The 25,489-nt window shown below is 41.4% G+C and overlaps 1 protein-coding gene across 4 annotated transcripts in view; it reads right to left on the reverse strand.

Annotated features, from left to right (window-relative positions):
- Window positions 1–25,489, reverse strand: part of STK32A (serine/threonine kinase 32A) — a 145,010-nt gene that overhangs the window by 92,900 nt on the left and 26,621 nt on the right. For all 4 annotated transcript variants that reach the window (XM_045998648.1, XM_045998650.1, XM_045998649.1 and 1 more), the window contains exons 3-4: window positions 15,476–15,531; window positions 13,893–14,044 (exon numbers count right to left, since the gene is read on the reverse strand). In XM_045998648.1, coding sequence (XP_045854604.1) covers window positions 13,893–14,044; window positions 15,476–15,531 — 208 coding nt within the window. The remainder of the gene's footprint in view (window positions 1–13,892; window positions 14,045–15,475; window positions 15,532–25,489) is intronic.

Raw genomic sequence — 25,489 nt, forward strand, 5'->3', positions numbered from 1 at the left:
AAAGACATTTTCCCATTGATTTGTCTTAGCACCCTGGTCAAAAGCAAACTGACTGTAAATGTGAGTTTATTTTTAGATTTTCAGTTCTGTCCCATGACTAACTTTATGCCAGCACCACACTGTCTTGATTACTATAGCTTTGGAGTAAATTTTCGAATTGTGAAGTGTGAACCCTCCAATTTTATTCTTCTTTTTCCAGACTGTTTTAGAAATTCCCTTGAATTTCTTAGATTTCAAATACTTTAAATGTCTATGTAAATTTTCAGGTCAGCTTGTCAATGTTTGCAAAGAAGCCAGCTGGGATTTTAACAGGGATTGTGTAGAATCTGTAGATGAGGCCACATTGTTTTTCCCACTTAACAGTATATTCTGGAGCACCGACCTTATTAGTAGATTGATCTATTTCTCATTGCCTCTCTCCGTTGCATAGAGCTGCATTTATGGATGGCACATATTTCATCAATTTGTTGCTTATTAGAGGACATATAGGTTGTTTCCAGTTTCTTGCTCTTACTGATAATGTAATGGGAAAAAATTTTGTAAATGTCTTTTTGTATTCTAAACAGAACAACTTTGAGGTTCCCAGAAGGTTTGCTAAGATAATTTTTTTAAAAAAGCAAGGCATACGTAATGTTGCTCTATATTGCCAAATTTATCTCTGCAGAGGGTGTGTATTATTTTGAATTCCCACCAGCCATCTATGAGAGTGCCTATTTCTCCATATTCTCTCTCTGGAGTGTTACCAAATTTCCAGAAGTTTTCAACTTCAGAAAAACCAAGCAGTAGAGAAAGAATATTTGACACGTATGAAGTGATCTTTCCCTGTCTCATTAGTAGTCTTATAAAGTTCTTGAGAAAAAACACACCTTCCATGCCTTCATCAAAACTTGCAGAAATGACCTCATCCACTGTTGTCTATCTTATGTATACAATGTATTTAGGTTAAACACACACATATCTAAAGTTCAACATGGATAATTGAGAATTTATGTAGATCTTTTTAGCAGTAGTTGGAATGAATTTGAGAGAACTACCTAAAAATAGTTATAATAAATGCTCATGAAAACTTTCTTTTTAACCACAAGAAACTTCTAGGTACATCTCAGGAGACATAAAGACTCTGGGTCTAGGTTCATCTCCCCTCCATCTTAGAGTCCTAACCTCTTCTCACCAGACATAAATTAAAGGTTATCCCTCTGTGTTTCTCTCTCTGCACTTCCCCAGCAGCCTGCCATTTCTTTATAGAACATTCCAGAAACCTAGCTATAAGTGATTGCATTGTATTATATTGTATTATAACCATTAGAATTTTTTTTTGCCTGAAATCCTCATTTGGGTGGATGATTTGATGAATTTGTATTTTGCTCATCTCTGTTTCTATCAGCAACCCCTGGCATAGAGCTTGGTACCTAATGAACACTCGTTTAGTCAGTGGCTATTTAACACATATTGTATATTTACTTGTACAAGGTGCTGAAGCTGAAGGAGGAAACCCAGGAACCCAGGAGGAAATAGAAATAAATATCTGAACAACAAATATGTAGTTAAAAAATGTGCTAGAGGCTGTGAAAGGAAAATGCAGGATACTATAATAGAGGATGACAGAGGCCCTACTTTTTTTTTTTAATTAATTAATTTATTTTTATTTGCTTATTTACAGCATAACAGTGTTCATTGTTTTGGCATCACACCCAGTGCTCCATGCAGTACGTGCCCTCCCTATTACCCACCACCTGGTTCCTCAACCTCCCACCCCACCCCACCCCCTCCCGCCGCCCCTTCATAACCCTCTGGTTGTTTTTCAGAGTCCATAGTCTCTCATGGTTCATCTCCCCCTCCAGTTTCCCTCAACTCCCTCTCCTCTCCATCTCCCCATGTCCTCCATGTTATTTGTTATGCTCCACAAATAAGTGAGACCATATGATACTTGACTCTCTCTGCTTGACTTATTTCGCTCAGCATAATTTCTTCCAACTCTATGGTCAAATAATCTTCGACAAAACAGGAAAAAATATTCAATGGAAAAAAGACAGTCTCTTCAATAAATGGTGCTGGGAAAACTGGACAGCGATATGTAGAAGAATGAAACTCGACCATTCTCTTACACCGTTCACAAAGATAAACTCGAAATGGATAAAAGACCTCAACGTGAGACAGGAATCTATCAGAATCCTAGAGGAGAACATAGGCAGTAACCTCTTCGATATCAGCCACAGCAACTTCTTTCAAGATAAGTCTCCAAAGGCCAAGGAAACAAAAGCAAAAATGAACTTTTGGGACTTCATCAAGATCAAAAGCTTCTGCAGAGGCCCTACTTTTGATTGACCGTGGTGGATGGGGAGGACAGAGGAGTGGGGGGGGGAGGGGTCAGGAAAGCCTCAGACAATGTAATGCAGGTACCTGCCTGCTTCAAATCAGGAACTATAGACTCCAGTAAAATGAACAAAACTCTACAATTTTCACAATGAGAAAGATTGCCGGTGATTTTTAAAAAATTACACATAACAGCTTGCAGACGATTTTCCCAATGTTCTGATGCAGTAGTTGATTTTCCCCAAGCCCTGACCTCTCTCTGGACAGAGATCTGAATGCAATTTTGTGATCTGCCAGCTCATCTGTCCTGGCTCTGGAGATGGTCTTTATGAGGCTTCTCTGGGGAAATTTTGGCTTTATTATTTTCTACAGAACCTCTTGAGATAGTTACCTCAGAGAATAACACAGTCAGTAAGCAGACAAAGAGGAATAACAGCATCTTGCTGCTTACATAAAAGCAAAAGCCAAGACACGAGCTCAGATGATAATGAAGAACAATTAAACCAGACTCTCACCCGTAGAATTTATCCAGGCTCTAGAGGAAAAAAGTGGTAGAACCTAAAACTTTTCATGCTTCATGGGAACTGGAGACCAACTGCAGAGAGACAGTCCAGGGGATGACTTTGGGTCCTTGATGGGATTGCAAATGGCCACGTGTGATCCCAAGAGTGGCTGGGGAGGCCTGAAGGATGTTAAGAGGTCCAAGAGGGACTGAGTCAAACATGTTGATTGGCTATTTCTCCAGGGGAGATGAAAAGAAGAGACAAAAAGTTCACCCGGGTACAGGGTCTGATCTACCCTCTGCCTGTCCAGCCAGAAAAGCAGTGTTTCCTTACCGACTGGGTTCCCTAAGTCTCAGAATTCCAGGGTCAGGAAAGGGCTTCCCAGCACTGCTACCCAACAAAGAGATTCTTACTTGTGTCCTTCATGACCTCCTTCTAGCTTCTCCATTTGTCATGCTCCCCACTTCCTTCACCTGACTAGGGATTTACAGTCTAACCAGACCACCTGCATCTTCAGACATGTTTTGATATTTCTGCCTTTGACCCTCATCTACTGGGGCTTTTCTGTCCCTCTCTATTTCTGATATCCAGCAGTGGGAACTCCTCCATGGAAGCAGGGAGAGGCAGTATGTTTTATGTCAAACTGGAGGGTAGTCAGTTATAATGTGATTTTGTTCCACTACAGTATTACCATTTATCAGGTCAAATGGCTCTTAAAAATTATTTTTATTGATTTTACAGTTGCATATAATTTTTAAAAGATAATAGAACATGACCAACTAGCATTTATTTTAATAGAACAGGACCAAGTACGGTTTATTTTAGGAAGCTCATTATAAGATTTACAAATCCATTCATTTACTTCACCACATAGTAGAAATGATCTCAAGAAAAAGGAAAACACATTTGACAATATAGAATACTCATTCATGATAAAAACTTCCAGCAAACTAGGACTGAAGGAAAACTTCCTTACTGTGGTGAAGGATATCTACAAAGAGCCAAAAGCAAACATCATGTGCTATCTTGAGATCTTGAAAAACTCCCCCACGAAATCAGGACAGAGAAGGATGTCTACTGTATTCAACTCTGTTCTCAGTGCAAATGCAGTAAGCATGAGTTTAAAAGGAACTGTTATTATTAGTTAATAACATGATTGCAAATATTGAAAATCCAAAATAATCTACAGGCCAACCTGTAGAAATAATCAGAGAATTTAGCAAGTTCACTGGACACAAAGTCAATATTAAAAATCAACTGTAGTTTGCTCAACAAGCAACAAACTACTGGAGAATAAAATCTGGGTAAGTAATTACCATTTATCATCACATCGAAAATATTAAATACCCAGGAATAAATCTAAAGATACATATGCTAGATCTCTACAATAAAAGTGAAACCAAAGAGAGAAATATACAGGAAGGTATATATGAAATTCACGAATTGGAAGGTTTATTATTTTAAAAAGACCTTAATTCTGTCTGAATTAGTTTCAGCATAAGCCACTACAAATACCAGCAGCTTTTAAAATACAAGTTAACTAGCTGATTGTGAAATTTATACAGAATTGCAAAGGGCCAACCACAGTCAAGATAATTCAGAAGAATTATGTTACTGAATTCTGCTATCCATAGAAAGCTACAGTAATTAAAGTAGTGTGACAGATGTGTAAATACACACAAGGAGATCAATAGAACAAAGTCTGCAAATCCACACATATTTGGTGGTATGACTCTCAGCATATGTGTTACTGCAGCGCAATAGGAAAAGGAGAAACTTTTGTGAATGGTGCTGGGCTAATTTGATTTCCATATGGGGAAAAAGTGAATCTTGATCCTGGATTACAGATCTACATGTCAAAGCTAAAACAGTAATGCTCCTGGAAAACAGGGTACAATATTTTCATCCTTGTATGGGCAAAGATTCCTACATAAGACACAGAAGGCACTACCTGTAAGGGAAAGGATGGATAAACTATGCCACACTTACATTGAAGCTTTTTGAGTGACTCCACACCAAAATAAAATAAAATAAAATATTAACATCCTTGCGGAGTGTAAAGTAACTCGCAGATAGAGCAAACAATTTATATTAAAAAATGGACCAATGAGGGAAAAAAGGCAACCAGTAGAAAGATGTACAAGACTTCAGCACTTCATAAAAGAGGATTTAAAGTGACCAACAATTATATAAAAATGTGGCCAAACTTGTAAATCACCAGGGAAATCCAAGCTAAAACCACAATGAGAAGCCATTACCCCTTTACTGGCACACCTACGTGAAGAAACTGACAATACCCAAGGTTGGGGAGGTTTTTACAGCAACCTGAATTCTCAGACATTGCCGGTGTGAGTATAAATTGGTACAACTTCTTTGGAAACCTATATACCAGCTAAACCTACATAAATCCTAGGATCCAATGACTCAATTCCTATGTTTCCATCCCCAGATATATGGATTCTGCTTACCAGAAGATACAAACAAGAATGTTAATAACAGGACTATTTGTAAAAGTCTCAAACTGGAAACACCCCCAAATACCCATCAGTAGAAAGATGTATAAACAAGTCATGGGATATTCATACAATGGAATATGAGAGAGAAATGATAATACATTATTGCTACCCGTGAAATATGGATGGATCTCACAACACAACAAAACCACTTTGCACCCCACCTTTCAAAAATAACATCGCTCACTTCTTGTGTGCTCCTGAAGCCAGTCCCTTTGATCCTTTGTCCTATTTTTTGGACTTGGCTCTTATCAAGTTCACAATATCTGTATCTTCCCAAGTCCAAGTTTGCTCTCAGTTGTCTCCTTAATTCCTGACCTCTCTGCATCACTTGCAATAGTTCACACCCCTTCCTTTGTAAAACAGCCTCTAGATTCTAGGATGCTGCTGTTGCCTGGTTTACACTTATCTTATTGGCTAGCTTCCAGGCTGTTGCTTTTTGGTCCAGTTTCCTGAGTCCTCTGTCAGAACTATAAGGGTGCTCTAGGTCTTTAGCCCTTGGCCCTTTTCTTGCTATTTAACTTTTCTCCAGAGATCCGCCATTCAAGCCCCTGGTCTAAATAGCATCTACAAGTCGATTTTTCCCATATTTGTGTTTTGTTGGTCTTCTCCTTGGACCCTGGATTTCTCTTCTGTGCTTCAGACTTACTGCCTATGCAGCAGCTCTATTTGGATGACTAAGAGGCAGCTCAAAATGAACACAGCTAAAAAAGATTTCTTGATTTTCACAATGAATCTGATCCTCCTCAGATCTCCCCACCTTAGTGAACGACACATTCATTCACCTAGTGGCTCAGGTCAACAGTCTGGGGGTCAGGAGTTATTTTATTCTTTCTTCTAGCCAAGGGACAGGCATGTTTTCTGAGCAAGGCCAGTTGGACTTTCTCCCAGGGCTTTGAACCTTGAGTGGGTGACATAAGGTTAGAAAATTGATGGGAGCTGATTCATCCCAGCTGAGACAGCTGTAAGGGCCTCTCTGTTAATTTCTGCTACCTAGATTCCCAGAACTGCCTTTGTCCTCCACTTTCTTAAGACCTGCTACTTCAGCTTTACGTCTGAGACTGTAAATGTCTTCCCAAAGAACTTTTTAGCTTGCATTTTCTAATAGCTTCCTGTGTTGTTTGCAAGAAAGGAATTTTTTTTTTTTTTTTTTAGATTTTATTCATTTATTCGACAGAAAGAGCACAAACAGGGGAAGTGGCCGGCAGAGGGTGAGGGAGAAGCGGGCTCCCTGCCAAGCAGGGAGCCTGATGTGAGACTCGATCCTAGGAACCTGAGATCTGACCTAAGCCATAGGCAGAAGTTTGACTGAGCCACCCAGATGCACACAAGAAAGAAATTCTTGGCAATATTGATGAGTAAACAAGTAAGTGAATGTCTGCATTTTAAGGACTCAGTTTCCTGTCTCTTACTCCATCAGTTGGTCAGTCAACAACCATGTGTGCAGCCATTACTATGTATAGGTCACACGATTAACACCGTTCTTTGCTAAGTTCTTCAGGGGCTGCTGTCCATTGTTCTCCACTTACCCAAGCTCATCAGAGCCATCCCCAAGGACAACTGCTTCCAACGATGGCACTGGACCATTCAGGATAGCCTCTCCTTTTACAGATCCTTACCGTAGTCACATGTCTCCCTAAGATAACACAGCTGGACACTAAGATAAGAACTGATTTTAGTCAATAATATATTATTGCAACAGGAATCCCATCGTGTGAAGTGAACTCAACTTTGATGAGTACAGAAGTGACCGGGTGTTTGACTGGGAGGATGAGAGGATGGAGAGGGGATAAGCCAGGACCTGGTAGTCAGCAGAATGAAAGTTACAAAGAGCCTGAATGGAGTTTCCATGGGAAACTCATCTGGGTTTGTTAACTGGCACTTACCAAAGTTAGGCCCCTCCCCTCCCACAGAGGCGGGGAGATAGGCCCTGTCTTCAGGAGTTAGCTGGTGCAAACTGTAAATTCTCTTGGCAGCCTTGCATTTTCTCAAGCAGGCAGGTTAAGGGGAGCTAGTGTCATCCTAGGGTTGTGGCCCTGAGCTGTTTAATAAACGATGTTAGCGTTTTGTTCAAGTATTTGTAGACCAAGTTTGAGGCCTAGGCAAGGAGATGGTTGAGAAGAGCCCGGCCAGAATCTGGTCAAGAGGGAGGCCCAATGTACTCAGATGAGTGCTTCAAAGATGGACGAGAGAAGCAGGGAGTTGGAGTCAGAGAGAGGTTGGAAGAAGCTGTGTGGTTGGCTTTGCCGGTGGAGGAAGGCGCCTTGAACCAAGGAATGCAGGTAGCCTCTAGTAGCCGGAAAAGGTAGGAAAACATTCTTTCCTAGACCTCTGGAAGGAACATAGCCCTGAGGACAGCTTCCTTACAGCCGAATGAGATTGATTTTGCACTTCTTTTTTTTTTTTTTAAGATTTTATTTATTCATTTGACAGAGATCACAAGTAGGCAGAGAAGCAGGCAGAGAGAGAGGAGGAAACAGGCTGCTTGCAGAGCAGAGAGCCCGATGCGGGGCTCGATCCCAGGACCTTGGGATCATGACCTGAGCCGAAGGCAGAGGCTTTAACCCACTGAGCCACCCAGGTGCCCGAATCTTCATCATTTTTAAGTCACATGCTTATAAGACGGGGTTAATGTGTGTAACTTGGGTTTTGTAACTGATTTTGCACTTCTGACCTCCATAAGCGTATGATGCCAAGTTCGCGATTTTTAAGTTGTTTCATATTCTTTTACTATGAAATTCGTAAAATTTATTTACAGTGAAATGCACAGATATTAAGCGTAGACTTAATGAATATTTACAAATCTATGCCCTGGTACAGGGCAGCAGCACAATCATGAGGATAGAGTATTTCAGCTGCTCCCAGAGTTTCCTGCATGCTATGTTCTCGTTAAACCCTGCATCCTGTAGGTAATCATTTCTCTGATTAGTTTTGTGTGTTTGTGAACTTTCAGGACAAATGGAAATACAGGACAAAAGAAAATCATGTGCTAGCTATATTGTGAAAATAGCTTTAACTCCACGTACCACCAGTAGGCATTGTATGAAGCCACTAAGTTTATGGTAATTTGTTCCAGAAGCAACAGGAATCTAATACAGCTGTTATTTCTACATAATGTAATATGGGTATTTTTCATTTTCTTTAGAATGTCTGTATTTTCATATTTTATATAAAATATGTATTTCATATTTTTAAAAATTAATTAATTTTTTACAATTTAGAACAAACACAAAGACTTCCTAATGGCCAGGCCAGCTCACTGGCAGGAGCACATGTCTACTCAGGAATCTGCTCCAGGCTGAGGGGCTGAGGATATATTCTATTTGGGGTGAGGCCTCACTGAGTTTTTGTTTTAAGCCTCATTTATTTTTTTTAAGATTTTTTAAGATTTTTAAGATTAAGCCACATTTTTTTTAAGATTTTTATTTTTTTAAAGATTTTTTTAAGATTTTTTAATTTTTATTTATTTGTCAGAGAAACAGAGAAAGAGAGCACACATGCACACAAGCAGGGGGAGCAGCAGGCAGAGGGAAAGGGAGAAGCAGGCTCCCTACTGAGCAGGGAGCCTGATGTGGGGCTCAATCCTAGGACCCTGGGGTCATTACCTGAGACTAAGGCAGCTGTTTAACTGACTGAGCCACCCAGGCGTTCCATAAGTTGTCATTTATTAGGCACCTAGTATGTGTGAGGTGTTTTAGAAACATATCCTTATTCATAGCAGTACCTTCTGCCCTGGGTCTTGCTGTTATCCCCAGTTATGGAGGAGGAAACCAAGCAAATACACAATGTAATTTGGTCCATTCACACAGTTACCAAGTGGTGAAGCAAGGATTCAGACTCACGTCCCACTAACTTCAGGGCTCACCAAAAACCTGGAAAGGGCCTGCTTAAATGAGGGGATGTTTGTGAATGTGCAGGAAATGGCAGTGGTAGAATGGGGCAAGAGCAAAACCTGAAGCCTGGTGCCATCTCCATTCATTCTTTCCATTATTCATTCATTCAGCAGAGATCTGTTGAATGCTTACTGTGTGTGTGAGGCATTATTGTGGGAACAGTGAACAAAATACAAACATACCTGCCTCATAGAGTTTGTATTCTTGCGGGATATAAAAGACAATAAAGAAAACAAGTTCCATTTCCTTCCTAATTTGTAAGAGTCCTTTGAGAGGTCCATAGGAGGTGGGATAGTGTAGCAGAAAATGTAGGGTTTTTGAAGCCAGAAATCCTGGGTTTGAGTCCTGGCTCTGCCAGTTCCTGGCTGTGTGGCTCTGGGAAAATGACTCAGCCTCTCTGAGTCTCCGTTTCTCTGGTGTAAATCGGACTCATAATCCCCATCCACCTAAATTGTGGGGATGAGTGAATGAGACAACACAGGCAAAACTCTGAAGTAACAGGATTCCACTGACAGGGAAGCCCTTCTTGTTTCTGTGGCCCTGGAGGCTACCTTGAGTACTCAAAGTTCATGATTCTGTGGAGAAACACTGGTGTGCAGTCCTCGATAATGGAGGCTGTTTCCAGGGAACCTATTTGGCTGTGTTCAGCGGTCTGACAAGGAACCCCTTTTCCCAGTCCCGATACAGGTGGTCCTTTCCACTTACAACAGAAGATCTTGTCTTCTCATTTCCTGAAACCACACGTGGGCCCCTTCTGTTCCCAGAATAAGAGACAAGGGAGGGGGCCACAGGCCGCGGTGAGGAGCTGTGTGTGCAGCGTGAGGAGCTGTGTGTGCAGCTGCGGGCTTAATCTCAATTAACAAAAGCCACCTGGGGAACCGGGCTCTGCTGGGCAGCACTGGGAGGGATTTGTTTGCAGGCTCTGGGTTGCCAAGGCTTTGTGAGCAGCCCTCAGGGAGGGACTCGCAGGGAGATTTTATTTGCTTTTCCTGGATGCCAGCCCTGTCAGGCAGCCTTCGCTTTAAAACGTGGCCTACATCCGACGACTGTGTTCCCGAGTGGGGTCAGGTCCCCCGAGGCTGGGGAGGTTCAATTTTAATTCAAAATGTGCTTTCACCCTTAACTCAACTGGCCTAGACGAAGACACAGACGCACACGCGCACACACACACACACACACACACACACACACTCCCATTCTACTTAGTCCTTCTTGCCCTCTCACACTCAATACATTTATTATATCCTTTGATTAATAGCAGCCTCTCAAGGTTACTGGAAATGTGGGGTCCATCAGGGGCTCTGCCCGCTACTGCTACGTCCCCCCACTCTGGGGCTGCATTACAGTGAGGGTTGCCAAATTCAGTAAATAAAAATACAAGATGCCCACTTACATTAGAAATTTGGAAAAGGAATAATTTTCAGATCAAACGGGCGCCATGCAATATTTGGGACATACACTAAAAACGACTGGTTATTTTTCTGAAATTCAAATCTAACTGGGTGTCCTGTGTCTTATCTGGCAACCCTAATGCCACCTTGTTTGTGTTGCTCGGTAAATAGAGCCACAAATGAGGGAACGAACCGGGCTAATACATGATTAAAACCAGAAAACCAGAGACAGCCATTTCTCTGGCCAGCACACACGGACGTGTTGGAAGTGGTTGTTTCAAGGCGGAAGCAGTATGGAGAGTTTTCGTTTCTATGTGATTTTTCTGTTCTTCCAGTTGACTGCCATGTATGTAGTTTTCACATAGCACGTGTGTATTCACACCTCTACACACACACCCCAACTTCTTAACATTAGTGTAAAACCTGCTTCAAAGAAACAGTTTGTGTTTTTCCTCAGCCTGAAAACCAGAATTTTCTGAATACATCCCCAGGAGTTAGCAGCATTTGGAGTATCCAGGAGAAGACTACTGAAAGCAATACTGAGAGGCCTACTGACCTTACCAGTATGATAGAGTACGCAAGGGGTAGGCGGGGATTAAAAAGGATGGTTGTTACAGTATTCATCATACGACGCTTCTTAAGGAAATTGGCTCCTGAAGCTTTGGGGAGCTAACGATAACTCTAGTTAAACTGAGGGCACAAAATCCTGATTAAATTGTACATAATGGGGGGGGGATCTTTGAGTGTTTGTTCTTTGATTTACAGAATAAGGGTGGAAAACAAAAAATCACAAGCTCTTATAGAGAATGAGTAGAAGACTTGGCCCTCCCCCCATCCCCCCCACAACTTCCTGTGATGTTCTGAGGCTGAGCGCCACTGGGAGTTATGTCTGGGGGGCCCACAGTGGCCCAGCAGGGATGGACATGTTCAGAATGCTACACCTTCACGGAACAAGGAAAGAAAAGAACTCCCATTTATACGATGCTTGCTCTGTGTTGAGCATAGCACTCACTGTATCTCATTTTGCTCATAAAAACAACCCAAGTTACACACATTAACCCCGTCTTATAACCATGTGACCTAAAAATGATAAAAGATTTGGGCGCCTGGGTGGCTCAGTGGGTTAAGCATCTGCCTTTGGCTCAGGTCATGATCTCAGGGTCCTGGGATTGAGCCCTGCATCGGGGTCCCTACTCAGCAGGAAGCCTGCTTCTTCCTCTCCCTCTGCTGCTCCCCCTGCTCATGCTGTCTCTCAAATAAATGAATAAATGAATAAAATCTTTTAAAAAATTAAGAATATTGCTCACAGGTCACACCTCCAGAAGTACTGCAAGGTGCTTAATAGTTGAAGAGTCACTTACATTCCCTATGTTGTACTTACTAAGGCAGAAAGCCTTTATTAGAAGGAATCAATGTGCTTTCTGACCATTTTTTTAAAAGATTTTATTAATTTATTTGACAGAGAGATCACAAGTAGGCAGAGAGAGAGGGGGGAGCAGGCTCCCCGCCGAGCAGAGAGCCCGATGCGGGGCTCAATCCCAGGGCCCCGGGATCATGACCTGAGCCAAAGGCAGAGGCTTTAACCCACTGGGCCAGCCAGGTGCCCCTCTGACCATTTTTATCTCAAGATTTGAATGACAGAAAGTTTTCTGCTATCCTTGAAGGATGCCCTCCCTCACTCAGTTCTTAATGTGGTGCTAGAATTAAGGTGGGGGGTGGGTTTCTTCTTCCTCCTCTATCACTGTTACTGGTGCCCACTGTCCTGTGAGGTTCCATGTGAGAAGGAAGGCTAGGCTCTGTGTGAGGTTTCACCAAGTCCGTATTCATGGCGCACCAAGTATTCCCTGCACTGATACCAAATTAGCAAACGGCAAAATCGGTAGACACCCACCTTATAAAAAAAAGCAAAACAGGAATAGACTGAAATCCATTTTGCATATTTAGTGATGAGGGACCAGCTGTGTGAAAGGGGGAAATGCGGAGTATGTCCTTCTAAAGGGTTCCTGGTCTTAAAAGGAGAGAGTGAGTTGGCTGAGCTTTGGAAGAAGGAGAATGTGACTTGAACAAAGGGAGGATGTGAATTGAGAGCACCTCGTCATTGTCAGGGTGCAGAGAGGGGGAGAAGGCAATCTGGTGATTGTGAAGGGTGGGGAAGAGAGCTGCATGGATGTAACGGTGCGTGGCAGTGCTGTGAATAGGCCACTCTGAGCTACTGATTAAACACACTGAGCGTGGGCCACAGTTAGACTCCACCGCGTCTGAGGAGGGCACGGACCTATTTCCAGGTCACACAGAGCCATCTTTTTAACTCTGGTTGTAGCGTCTTGGAGCGAACTGTATATTAAGTGAACTGTATTAATTAAAAATGGAGGGAGACAGGTTTTATGCATTGACTCTTCCAGAAAAATGTCCCCAAACACACAGTGACATTCCAAGAATTTTTCCATTAGTAGTCTCTGAATAAAGACTCTTTTTTTTGCCTTTGCTAGTAGAAACTGCTTGGTATGCATATTTAAATAACAGTCACACTGAATTAGGAACAGGCTTTTAACATAATGGATGCATTAAAATGTAGAGGAAAATGAGAGAGCCGCATACAGCGTAAGAAAGAGCAGGGTGTAAGAGACACAGCCAGTTTCTAGCCATTTACTAAGCCTTGGATTGTGATCCTGGCTTGGGGAGGAGACCCCAGTTATCTAATGTCTAGCCACTGATCTGAGTTTAGCTCTGGCTCTGTTAGAAGCTATTTGGTGAGAAAGGCAGCACCTGTCCTTTTCCAACTGCCAGGTGTATATTTGTGGACGCTGGAGAAGGCTGCTGCAAGGAATCCATGTCCACTGCCAGTCACTGGAGAGAGCAAGTGCTTTTCTGTACACGTTCCCAAGACCAACCTCCCCTCAGCTGCTAGTGACCTACTTAGCACCTGATGTTGCTGCCCCACAATTAATGGGGGAAAAGTATCTAGTGAATGACAAGACATCTGAACTCATTCTTTGTCAGCCTATTTAGCTGCCATGTTTTAAAAAATATAGGGTCCTGAAAGACCAGGGAACTGTGACCAAACCCCCCCCCCCAAAAGGGCAGTATTTATTCATGACACTAAAACAACAATTCATTTCATTTGAAGTCAAAGAAACCAAGGAGAACCAAAGCCTTTGGGGAAAAGCCTAACTGAAGATTTTGCACATGCACACCTGGAAATCCAGATGGGTTTATGGACCAGTGTTTGGGGGTGAAGCCGGGAATGGCTCCATTCAGAGAGCCCACAAAAGCACTTACCACAAATTAACCAGGAAAGGGTGCTCCAGACCTTGCATGATCTGGAGTTCCTTGAAGACATTCCTCACTTCATTGCGCTCCACACATTTCTGTTTGTTCATGTACTTCATGGCGTACATCTTCTTGGTATCGTTCTTCTGCACGATGCAGACCTAACGGCACAACCAGAGTGGGAAAGCAGTCAGGGAGCTGACAGATCACAGCCGTGGGAGACAGGATAGTTGGTGCTCAACAGCACGGCCTGGAGGCCTCCCCACTTGCAAATTCTCTGATACTAAAGTTGCTGCTTAGCTCTGATTTCAGAGTAGAAAATCTCATTTTCTTCCCTTGTACCGGATCAGTTTGTGAATCTCTGCTTTCTCAAACAAGCCTGCCTGTTGTTTGGTCTTTTGGGCTTTGTTTAGACAGCATGCTGGAGAAAGTAGCTGCTTCCTTGTCAGTAATTTTCCAACAACCAATGACACGCTTATTCTGATTTGAGTGACTGATGGGTGTGCGGCTGAACTGCCGAGCTGAACAACATGGCGCCAAGAATTTCTCTTTACACCATAGTTGATAGAACCTAAAAGAACTTAAAGCACTGGGAAAGCACTGACCATGATGTCCATATTTTGGGAATTCTTTAAGAGGGTCTAGATGTCTGATAAAGTGGGCAGCAGATGATTTTAAAAGGCGAGTTGAGTAGGACGTAAATATTCTCAAAGTATGTCTCTACCAAGAAACTAATGATCAGGATTTGAATCTAGAAGTTTCTTGCAAAAAAATTAGCCTGGATCTATCTTTCCTGGTAGATTTTTGAAAATAAAAACATGGTATAACTGGGGGGAAAACAGATATTGGGCAGCTTCTTTTCCACATAAAAAGCACCTGGGTGGCTCAGTTGGTTAAGCATCTGCCTTCAGCTCAGGGCATGATCCTGGGGTCCTGGGGTCGGGTCCTGCTGTGCAGCTCCCTACTCCCTGCTCAGTGGGAAGCCTGCTTGTCCCTCACTCTTTGCCACTTCCCCTCCTCATGCGCTTGCTCTCTCTCTCTCATAAATAAATAAATAACATCTTTTTTTTTTTTTTTAAAAAAGAGTTAACTCTTACATTGACAGAATAAATGTTACCGAAGGTATGGGTACAATTGGCAACTGAGTCCAACATTTTACAGTAGAGAGAAAGTCTTAAAAGAGTTAATGAGCATGACACTGAAATAATTCTGAGAACAACAGGTGTCCATTAGACTACACACCGCAAACTGTAGTGAGCATTTTATTTTATTTTTTTAAAGATTTTATTTATTTACTTGACAGACAGAGATCACAAGCAGGCAGAGAGGCAGGGAGAGAGAGGAGGAAGCAGGCTCCCTGCTGAGCAGAGAGCCTGATGTGGGGCTCGATCCAAGGACCTGGGTTCATGACCCAAGCTGAAGGCAGAGGCTTAACCCACTGAGCCACCCAGGCACCCCTTTAGTGAGCATTTTATAAAAACCTCTCTGAATGATCATTCCTTGTGGTCCCAGTAACTGAATAATCTGGACATTCTTAGACTTTTTTCCCTGGCTACATAGCCCTGCTGGTGGCTAATCATTTGGGTTCTCACCTTCCCAAAACTGCCTTTCCCAATGGCTCGCAAAATCTCGAAGTGGTCAAAGTTAACTGTAAAACAAACAAAAAGAACAATGTGAAGGATTATCAGTTGGTTTTCAGTTGCTAATAAAAAAGAATCAAAAGTGATACATGAATGTGATGTTTATAGCAGTATTATTTATAATACAAATTATAGAGCATCCCAAGTGTCTCTCAACTGATGAATGGACAAAGAAGTGGTATATATACACAACGGAATGTTACTTAGCTATTAAATAAAATCTTGCTGTTTGCAACAGAAAAAAAATAATAAAGATTAAGTGAAACCAGAGTACCCTGTTTAAAACAACGTTCCAGATGACTATAGGGTGCCCATTCATCTATTCAATAAACATTTCTTTTCTTTCTTTTTTAAAAAAGATTTTATTTATTATATTTATTATTTATAAATGTTTCTTAAACACTTCTTACTCATTAATAACAGTTGGGGGATATAATCATAGCAAAGTAAAAATGGAATATCTACCTTTATGGAGCCTGTTGTCTAGGCAGGGCTCTATATAGAGAGAGACACTTGTAGATGAAATAGTCATAAATTAATGGACAATTAGAACTCCCACTGAATGTCAAAGAGAGAAGTCGTGGGGCTCGAAGAGCATGTAACAGTGGACTTCACATTAGTGGCAAAGTTAGGAAGAGCATCACTGAGCACTGATGATTATGGTGAGATCTAGTCCTAGAGAAATAGGACCAGATAAGAAAGACACACCTTTGGCTCATGAGCAGTGTGAGCATGAACATTTCTGAGTGTTTTTCAAATGGGGTCAAGCCCCATTAGTGGGTTATGAAATAAATTGGATGTTAGGAGAAGCTTCCAAAATGAAACAAAGTAGAATAGGTAAGAAAATAATAAGAAATGTCTCAACTGTAGGAAGAAATGTCTCAACTGCTTCTGAAACTTTGTTTTGGTTTTACATATGTGTGTAGGTAGATAAGGATTGGATCATGATAAAATATTTGGTATATATTTTTTCCAAGTGGTGGTCAAAATAACTTGAAAGACACTTCCATAAATTTTCTCTTAAGTTTCAAAGTGCTATACCCAAACCAAGGATTTCCTCACACTTATTACATGAGGCACAGTTCTCTATTATGTACCACAGAGGTGTCAAAAAAATGACCAGGATTTATTTGCAAGTTCAAGATTTAATCTTGACCAAACCTAGTAACATAACACAGTGATATCTCCACTAAGAGCCTAGACTAGAATGTTGCGATGACATTTTTAATCTTCAAGCATACAGCAGGTACCCAGAAAGCATGAAGTTCCATTGTGATATTAATCCATTTCGTGAACCATGTCTCTTCATAAGCCACTTTAAGCTTTCATGAAAATGATAAAAGATTAGATGCCAGGTAGCTAGCTCTACTAATGTAACTGCCTTAATTAAGATCTCGTCCCAGGAAAGTGGTAGGCCAGAATTTTTAGAAAGAATGCATCTTATTTATGCATTTCTAGTCTGTTAACAAGAGAACAGACTCCAGTCCAATACTGTACTGTCTAGCGTCACTTCCATATATAATAATCAGCATGGGGAGAAAGCCGATGACAGATCAAAAGTGGCTGGAAGAGCTCTTATTCCATCCCTATAGCCCCCTCCTTTTTCTTTTAATTCCAGGGTAGTTAACATACAGTGTTGTATTCATTTTCAGGTGTACAATTCAGTGATTCAAAATTCCTACTCAGTCCTTATCAAGGTAAGTGTACTCTTAATCCCCCTCACCTATTTCACCGAGACCCCCACCCACCAACCTCCCTTCTGGGAACCATCAGTTTCTTTTCTAAAGACTGTTTCTTTGGTTGTCTCTCTTTTCTCTTTGTTCATTTGTTTTCTTCCTAAAATTCCACATATGAGTGAAATCATATGGTATTTGTCTTTCTCTGACTGACTTATTTCGCTTAACATTATGCTCTTTAGATCCGTCCATGTTGGTGCAAATGTTCCTTTTTATGACTGAGTAATATCCCATTGTATATATTTACTACATCTTCTTTATCCATTCATCTATCATTGGACACTTGGGATGCTTCCATAGCTTGGCTATTGTAAATAAAGCTACAGGAAGCCTAGGGGTGCATGTTATTCCTTTGAATTAGTGTTTTTGTCATCTCTTCAGTTAAATTTGTTCCTATTTTATTATTTTTGGTGCAATTGTCATGGAATTGTTTTTTACATGTCTCTTTCTGCTGCTTCATTATTAATGTATAGAAATGCAATGGATTTCTGTACATCAATTTTGTATCCTGTGACCTTACTGAATTTAATTAGGAGTTCTAGTTGTTTTTTGGTAGAGTCATCTCTACTTTTCTATATATAGGATTATATCATCTGCAAATAGTGGAAGTTTTACTTCTTGCTTACCTTGGATGCCTTTTATTTCTTATTCTTGTCTGATTGTGGTGGCTAACACTTCCAGTACTGCAGTGATTAAAAGTGGTGAGAGTGGACATCTTTGTCTTCTTCCTGACCTTAGAGGAGAAGCTCTCAGTTTTTCCCCATTGAGTATAATGTTAGCTGTGGGTTTTTTTTTTTAAGATTTTATTTATTTATTTGACAGAGATCACAAGCAGGCAGAGAGGAGGCAGAGAGAGAGAGAGGAGGAGGAAGCAGGCTCCCCGCTGAGCAGAGAGTCCGATGTGGGGCTTGATCCCAGGACCCTGGGATCATGACCTGAGCCGAAGGCAGAGGCTTTAACCCACTGAGCCACCCAGGTGCCCCTTAGCTATGGGTTTTTGTATAAAGGCTTGATTACATTCACATACGTTCGCTGTAAACCTACTTTGTTGAAGGTTTTTATCATGAATGGATGTTGTACTTTGTCAAATGTTTTTTTCTGCAGCCATTGAAATGATCATATGGCTTTTATCCTTTCTCTTATTGATGTGATATATCACATTGATTTGTGAATATTGAGCCACCCTTGTATCCAGAGAATAAATCCTACTAGATTGTGGTGAATTAATTTTTAACATACATTGTCGGATTTGATTCACTAATATCTTGTTGAGGATTTTTGCATCTATGGTCATCAGAGATAATGGTCTATAGGTCTTTTTTTATTGTGACTTTACAACAAAATTGTAAATTTGGGTTTTGGAATCAGGATAATCCTGGCTCCACTTACTGTTCCTTCTTAAATGTCCAGCAACAGAAACAGTAGTTAGGAGGGGGAAGCTCATGGAAAATGCAGTGAGACCTCATAACTCAGACAAAATGAGAAAGAGATGAAGTCAGAATTATGGATTATTTTATCAACGCTAGAGGCATATAGGATTTACCAAATGGGCTGGGTATCAAATAGCATATCCTCTGTGTACTTGAACCTTTGATCAATGACTATAGTATTAACCAGCTGATTTTTTATGGTCCCAATGGGCCTGCAGCCCGTTTTTATCTTAACTATAAGCTAAGATCAGTTTTTACATTTTTAAAGGATAATTAAAAACAACAAAAATATGCAACCATATAAAAGTCTGTAATATTTACTAGCTGGCTCTTTACAGAAAAGTGTGCCAGCCCCTGAGATTAAAAAATACCATCTTTGCAGACAGACTACCTGAGTTCACATCCCAGCTCCCACAATTAATAGTTGTATGATCTCGGCAGTTTACTTCTATGTTCTGTTTCTTCATCTATGAAATGGGTTTGGAAATACTATACATCCCATTGGATTTAGAGGAAGATGAAATGAGTTGTTACCATACATAAAGTACTTAGAAAATGAACGGGTACTAGCTACTTTCGCTCGTACTCCTACTACCACGTCTTAGAGAATAGCCTAGTTCAGACTCCCAGCAAATACCATCGTAAGCTGCTGTCATAACCCATGAACGTTATCAGCCAGCATGGGAAAAAATGGTGGTTGTCAGTATCATTTCTCCACATCTGGGGTTTTTGGTAGTTGATGGTGTGGTGTTTTTGCAGTGTTTCCTCCCATCTCTAAAGCACAGTTAACCTAAACTTTATTGCGTTTACTTGTTTTGTGTTGTCCTATATCTTGTTATACAACTTGGTTTCTGGTTCATGGAGGAGATCTGATGCCAAGATGACATAAAGGTCTTCTAGAGATACTGCTAGACCCTGGCTCTGTGTGGGGCCTTGAAGGCAGCAGTTGAGTGTTGAGAGAGCAGAGCCTGGTTCTCACTTCCGCTGACAGAGCTGGCCTGTATATACGGCCTGTGAAAGAACAGACAGGCCGAAAAGTTGAAACCTTCAATATCCTTCTTATCTGCTTTGGCGTCTTGCTTTCACCTGTGGCTGCTCACTCCAGTCTTAGCAAACATCCTATCAGTCTGGTGTCCTTAAGGTTGCCGGGAGGTGTATGAGGTTAACAGCCAGAGTGGAATGGGTCCTAATGTTATGATACAACTTCAAATGTTTTTTAAAATAGCTAAACTAAACACCATAAAAAGGTTTATTTTTGAGTTTTTCTTTGGGGTAACTACACATTCTCCACAAATGAACCCGACACAGAAATTCTATATGCACAAGAGATCTGTTTATGTGTGATTTGGTATGCATTTCATTTTTTAAAAAAAGATTTTATTAATTTATTTGAGAGAGAGAGCATGAGCTGGAGGGTGGAGTAAAGGGAGAAGCAGACGCCCTGCTCAGCAGGGAGCCCAACATGGCCCTAGATCCCAGGACCCTGGGATCATGACCTGAGCCAAAAGCAGACGCTTATTCGACTGAGCCACCCAGGACCTGTTGTGCATTTCATTTTTATGTCTCATTTTGTCCTCATGACAACCTTATGGCATGTGTAGCTAGGGGTGCTCCAGCTCAGAGAGATTAAATAACTTGCTGTCTAGTGATTAAATGACCCGGGGGGTTAGGTTCTTAAAATAGAAATTAGGGTGGAACCTTGGTTAGTCCATCCAAACTACACGTGAAAATCCTCTAGAAAGGTACTGCTTTGAAAACCAAAGGAGTCCTTCAAAATGTCCCACAGAGTTTTGTCCTGTGTGAGCACGGAATGAAGCTCATGAATTGCATTTAGGTGCTCTTGCATAGAAAACACTGAAATACTAACATCACACTCAGTTCACTGGCAGACTGAAATGTATTAGTCACGTGGAAAGTAAAAGCAACTGAGGGGACAGCGGGTTGACTATTGTCACAAAACCACACCCAAAGCCCGAGTGCCCGAGTGGGCGACACCAATCGTCTAAGTCTGCTCAGGGGCAGTCTTGTAAACTCAGTATACACCTTTCCGGTTCTGGACCCAGGCTCTTAGCTCCTATTTCTTTCTTTCTTTTTTTTTTTAAAGAATTTATTTATTTATTTGACAGATCACAAGTAGGCAGAGAGGCAGGCAGAGAGAGGGGTTGGGGGGAAGCAGGCTCCCTGCTGAGCAGAGAGCCCGATGCGGGGCTCAATCCCAGGACCTTGAAATCATGACCTGAGCCAAAGGTAGAGGCTTTAACCCACTGAGCCACCCAGGTGCCCAGGTGCCCCTTATCCCCTATTTCTATAGCCATCTTTATACTGTCACTACTGTGTATCCAGCCATCCCAGAGGCAGAATCAGGGGAAGCAGGGTGGGATTTCTTTGCCTCTCCTTTTAGAATCACATGGGTCAAATCCACTTTCCCCAAGTCTTTCCCTAAACTGAAGCGTGCTGACTGTGGCATGTGGTGCTTGATGCTTTTTCTTTCCTTTGTTTGGCTTCTCTTCCCATCTCCCCAGTCTCAGCATTCTTTGCAGTAAACAGAAGGAAAGGAAGGAAAGGGGAGACTCTTTTTAGAATTAGTAATACCACCCTGCCACTTGGAATTTAGGAGAATAGAAGGTAAAGCAGACTCTCCCCACCCCCCACCACCTTTTTTTCTATGGTTGAGGTAAAAATATTTGGAAAATATTTTATTTTTTCCTATTAAAAAAAAATGATCGCTGCCTAAGTAAATACCAAATCATGACCATATGCACAACTGTGGAGAACTGCACTTCTTGGTGTTTATGTAAATCTTCCTATTGATGAGGGAACAAGGACAACAGCTGTGTGTCCCCAGCTGTAAAATGGCGCTAATTAAACTTGACTCACAGGTGGTCTTGAAGATGAGCTTCTATACACCAGAAGTATAATGTCCGGCTCACTGAAAACTAAAAATTACAAATGATAACACACAATTATTCAAAGAAAATTGAGACTTCTTTCCATTCTAAATTTTTAGTTGCATTCCCAGAAGGCAGCCTCTTTGAACAAATTCTGTGTATTCTTTAAGAGAATTTTTCAGTGTGTATGTATTCCCTTTTGATAACAGGAGCAATATACTATCATTACTATAGGAACATAGATTCTAAGCTCTTTCTATACAGTTACATTCTCCCTCTTCCTTCATATATCACGTACAAATCTATAGCTAATTATTTTAAACAGCTCTTTTGTATTATATTGTGTAGAATGTCCCATAAGATTTTTAGATTTTTGGTGGCATTTCAAAGATGGTTTAATTATACCCTGTTATGTGGAAGACTAGTACAAACATCCTTGGTCAGCTTTTGTGCAAAGGCTTGTAAGCTAGCTCCGTGAAAGTAGGAATGTTGTAAAAAAAACAAAAAAAAAGAGTATGTGAATTTTCCAATTTAATAGACCCTGTACTTGGCCTCTCAAAGATGCTGCACCAAACTCCTCCACACCAACAGTATGGAAGAATGACATTCTGTCCACCATCTGACAGGTGAAGAAAAAATTTAATTATTGATTTAGTTTGTATTTCTTAAATGATGAATAAAGCCTCCTTTCTTTGTATGTGTGTTGTTTCCAGAGAGCTGCCTATTCATAGATTTGTGCCTGTTTTTAATGAGTTATTAGCCTTTTTGCTTTGCAAGTGTGTTTAAAATGTTTCATAAATTAAGTCTCTCTTGAGCAAATCTTAGGAATATTTCATCCAGGCTGTCCATTTGGCTTTTGACTTTAAACATTTTTAATAGTGTAGAAAACTGCAGTGTTACATTTGCACCTTATGTAGTCAAATTTTCTATAGTCAACTGTATTGTTCTTTTCCTTTGGGGCCCCCTGGGTTTATGTCTTTCCTAGAAGGGCTTTTTTTGCTTCAAGACTGTTAAAGGCATGTACTTATATTTTGACCAGGCGTTTTTGTCCTGCTGTTTTAGTTTCTGCAACCTTTCTCTGCTTAAGTTGAAAGTTAAAACAATTGTTAATTTCCTTGTATATGGCCATGCCAGTGGGATTAATAAAAAGTGAATCCTTTGGGGGCACCTGGGTGGCTCAATGGGTTAAAGCCTCTGCCTTCGGCTCAGGTCAAGATCCCAGGGTCCTGGAATCGAGCCCTGCGTCGGGCTCTCTGCTCATTGGGGAGCCTGCTTCCCTTCTTCTCTCTCTGCCTGCCTCTCTGCCTACTCGTGATCTCTGTCTGTCAAATAAATAAATAAATAAATAAAATCTTATATATATATATAAAAAGTGGATCCTTTTGAAGAGCTTTGGGAGAATATCATCATAAAGCAGGCTCTCCATATTTTGCTTAGACCGGTAAAATGCCTTGCTTATGTAACACAGTGTTAGATTCCAGTACTGTTCGGCTTCAATTGATGGCAAATTAAGCCAGTAAGTTCAGGAGTACCAAGATAAATTCTTCAGAGAATAATACTAATATATCTTAAAAAAAAAAAAAAGTCAAGCCAAAGTCTGGCCTTTTTGGTATGCTAATTTAATGTACAAATTTGCTGCTTAAACATGTCACTGCTTTGGGCTGTGATTCTCTTAAGGCAAAGGTAATTCACCATGAAAACAGTTCTTGCTTAGCCGGCTACAAGTCCCCCTTCTTCCCTCCAGTCCTGGAAGAACATAGAGATTTGGTTATCCCCCAGGATAGCAGAAGAGACACGGAGGTGGAGTAGAGATGCAAACAGAAATTGCTCAGTGAACTCAGTCTGTGTTCACTGACATTTACTGATGGCTGACTCAGTGGGAGTCAGGCGTTGTACTAAGTGCCAGGGAGAGAGAAAGCCAAGGCTGCCTTCTTTATGGGCCTTATGGTCTAGTGGACAATAGAATCATCATTAATGGCTAAGATCTAACATTTATGTAAGGAATATCAGGCATTATGCTAAGCACATTACCTGCACTATCTCAGTTTTCTTCAGTGCTTTGAAATAGTAGTACTATTATTGCCATTTTTTGAGATAAGCAAACTGCTGCACAGAGTAATGACGCAGGTTTCCCAAGGCCACAGAGGAGGCAAGGGGGGCCAGGATGGAAGTCCCCCTCCAGAGCTGTCCTCAAACACTGTTCACCGCTGAGGCCCATTCAACACAGATAATGGTGCCCAAGAAAGAAGAATGGAGAGCACTGAGTCAGGCAAAGACCTGGCTCTCTACGGTGTCCATACTTCTGCTTCTCTCTTCCGGAGGGATGTCTCTTTTTCACAGATGCTCTCTCCCAGCACTGGTCTCCCCAAACGCATGCGTCACTTATCAGTCCCCTGCCCTGTGCCACACCGTGAGCCAGCACCTTCCATCTGAGAGTTGGGACTGTGACCAGCATGACTGTAATCTACATATTCATGTTCACGTAGGACTTTCTGGTGTGGAAATGCATGTTTCCCACTATATTACCAGACTTTCCCAACATGAGATCAGAACTGGCCAAATGTTAAAAAAAAAAAAAAAAAAAAAAAGTATGTGGGGAGGAGACAGGTCAGTGGGTCAAAGGAAATAAAGAATCAAGCTGACACCGAATACAGTAGTCTCACAAGATAAAGGGGGAGTCTTGATGGCTTAAAGTGTGGGGTTCTATATTCATACAGGTCCTACTTTGGTTACTGATTAGGCATCCCAAATATTCTGCCAGCGATTTGATTTTTCATTTTTACTTTTTTAGCCAAACGAATAAAATTCCAACTAAAATAAGTCCTGCTGTAGGGAGATCACAGTGTCATGGGATGGAAAGCAGGGACAGCCAACTAGTCCAGACAACACAGCGAAACATCCTAGGGGAGATGATTAGGAAGAGCAAGGTGTTGCAAAAGGACTTGCTCTTAGGACTCTTTCCTATAGATTTTCTTCATTTTTATACCTGCATTGCATTGGAGTATCAGGAAGATAATTTCCCAGGAAAAGAAATGAAACACACATGTGCCTAACTGCATGATAAAGTCATATATATGTATTAAGAGTCCTATGTGGTTCCACAGCGTTTCCCAGCTGTGTCTTCCTGTTAGAATCACACAGAACACATTTTCAAAAATGCAGATTCGGGAGCCTCCTCTAAGTTAGGCTCTGGAGGCTGAACCAGGGAATTCGTATTTTAGTCAGCTTCCTGGGGGATTTTGATGGAAACTGCCTGAAGCAGACTGTGGGTCTTGATTTAGGAACTCCTACTCTGTACAGTAAAAGCCACAGGAGTGGCTCCTGCTGGAGAAGATAAAAGAGCATCTGTACCCCAACGTTCATAGCAGCAATGGCCGCAATCGCCAAACTGTGGAAAGAGCCAGGATGCCCTTCAACAGATGAATGGATAAAGAAGATATGGTCTATATATACAATGGAGTATTATGCCCCCATCAGAAAGGATGCATACCCAACTTTTGTATCAATATGGACGGGACTGGAAGAGATTATGCTGAGTGAAATAAGTCAAGCAGACAAAGTCAATCATCATGGTTTCACTTACTTGCGGAGCATAAGGAATAACACGGAGGACATGGGGAGATGGACAGGAGAAGTGAGTTCGGGGAAGTCGGAGGAGGAGACGAACCATGAGAGACTGTGGACTCTGAGAAACAAACTGAGGATTTTGGAGGTGGGGGAGTGGGGGGGTTGGGTTAGCCTGGTGGTGGGTATTAAGGAGGGCATGTATTGCATGGAGCACTGGTTGTGATGCATTACAATGAATCTTGGAACACTGGAAAAAAAAAGAGAGCTTCAGGGAAGGCCAGTGTTTTAGCAGGGCCTTGCACAATGGCTAGGAGTTCAACAGCTTACCAAGCAGAGGAGGATAGG

The sequence above is a fragment of the Meles meles genome, chromosome 3 (genome assembly GCF_922984935.1).
Source record: "Meles meles chromosome 3, mMelMel3.1 paternal haplotype, whole genome shotgun sequence".
Taxonomy (NCBI): Eukaryota; Metazoa; Chordata; class Mammalia; order Carnivora; family Mustelidae; genus Meles; species Meles meles.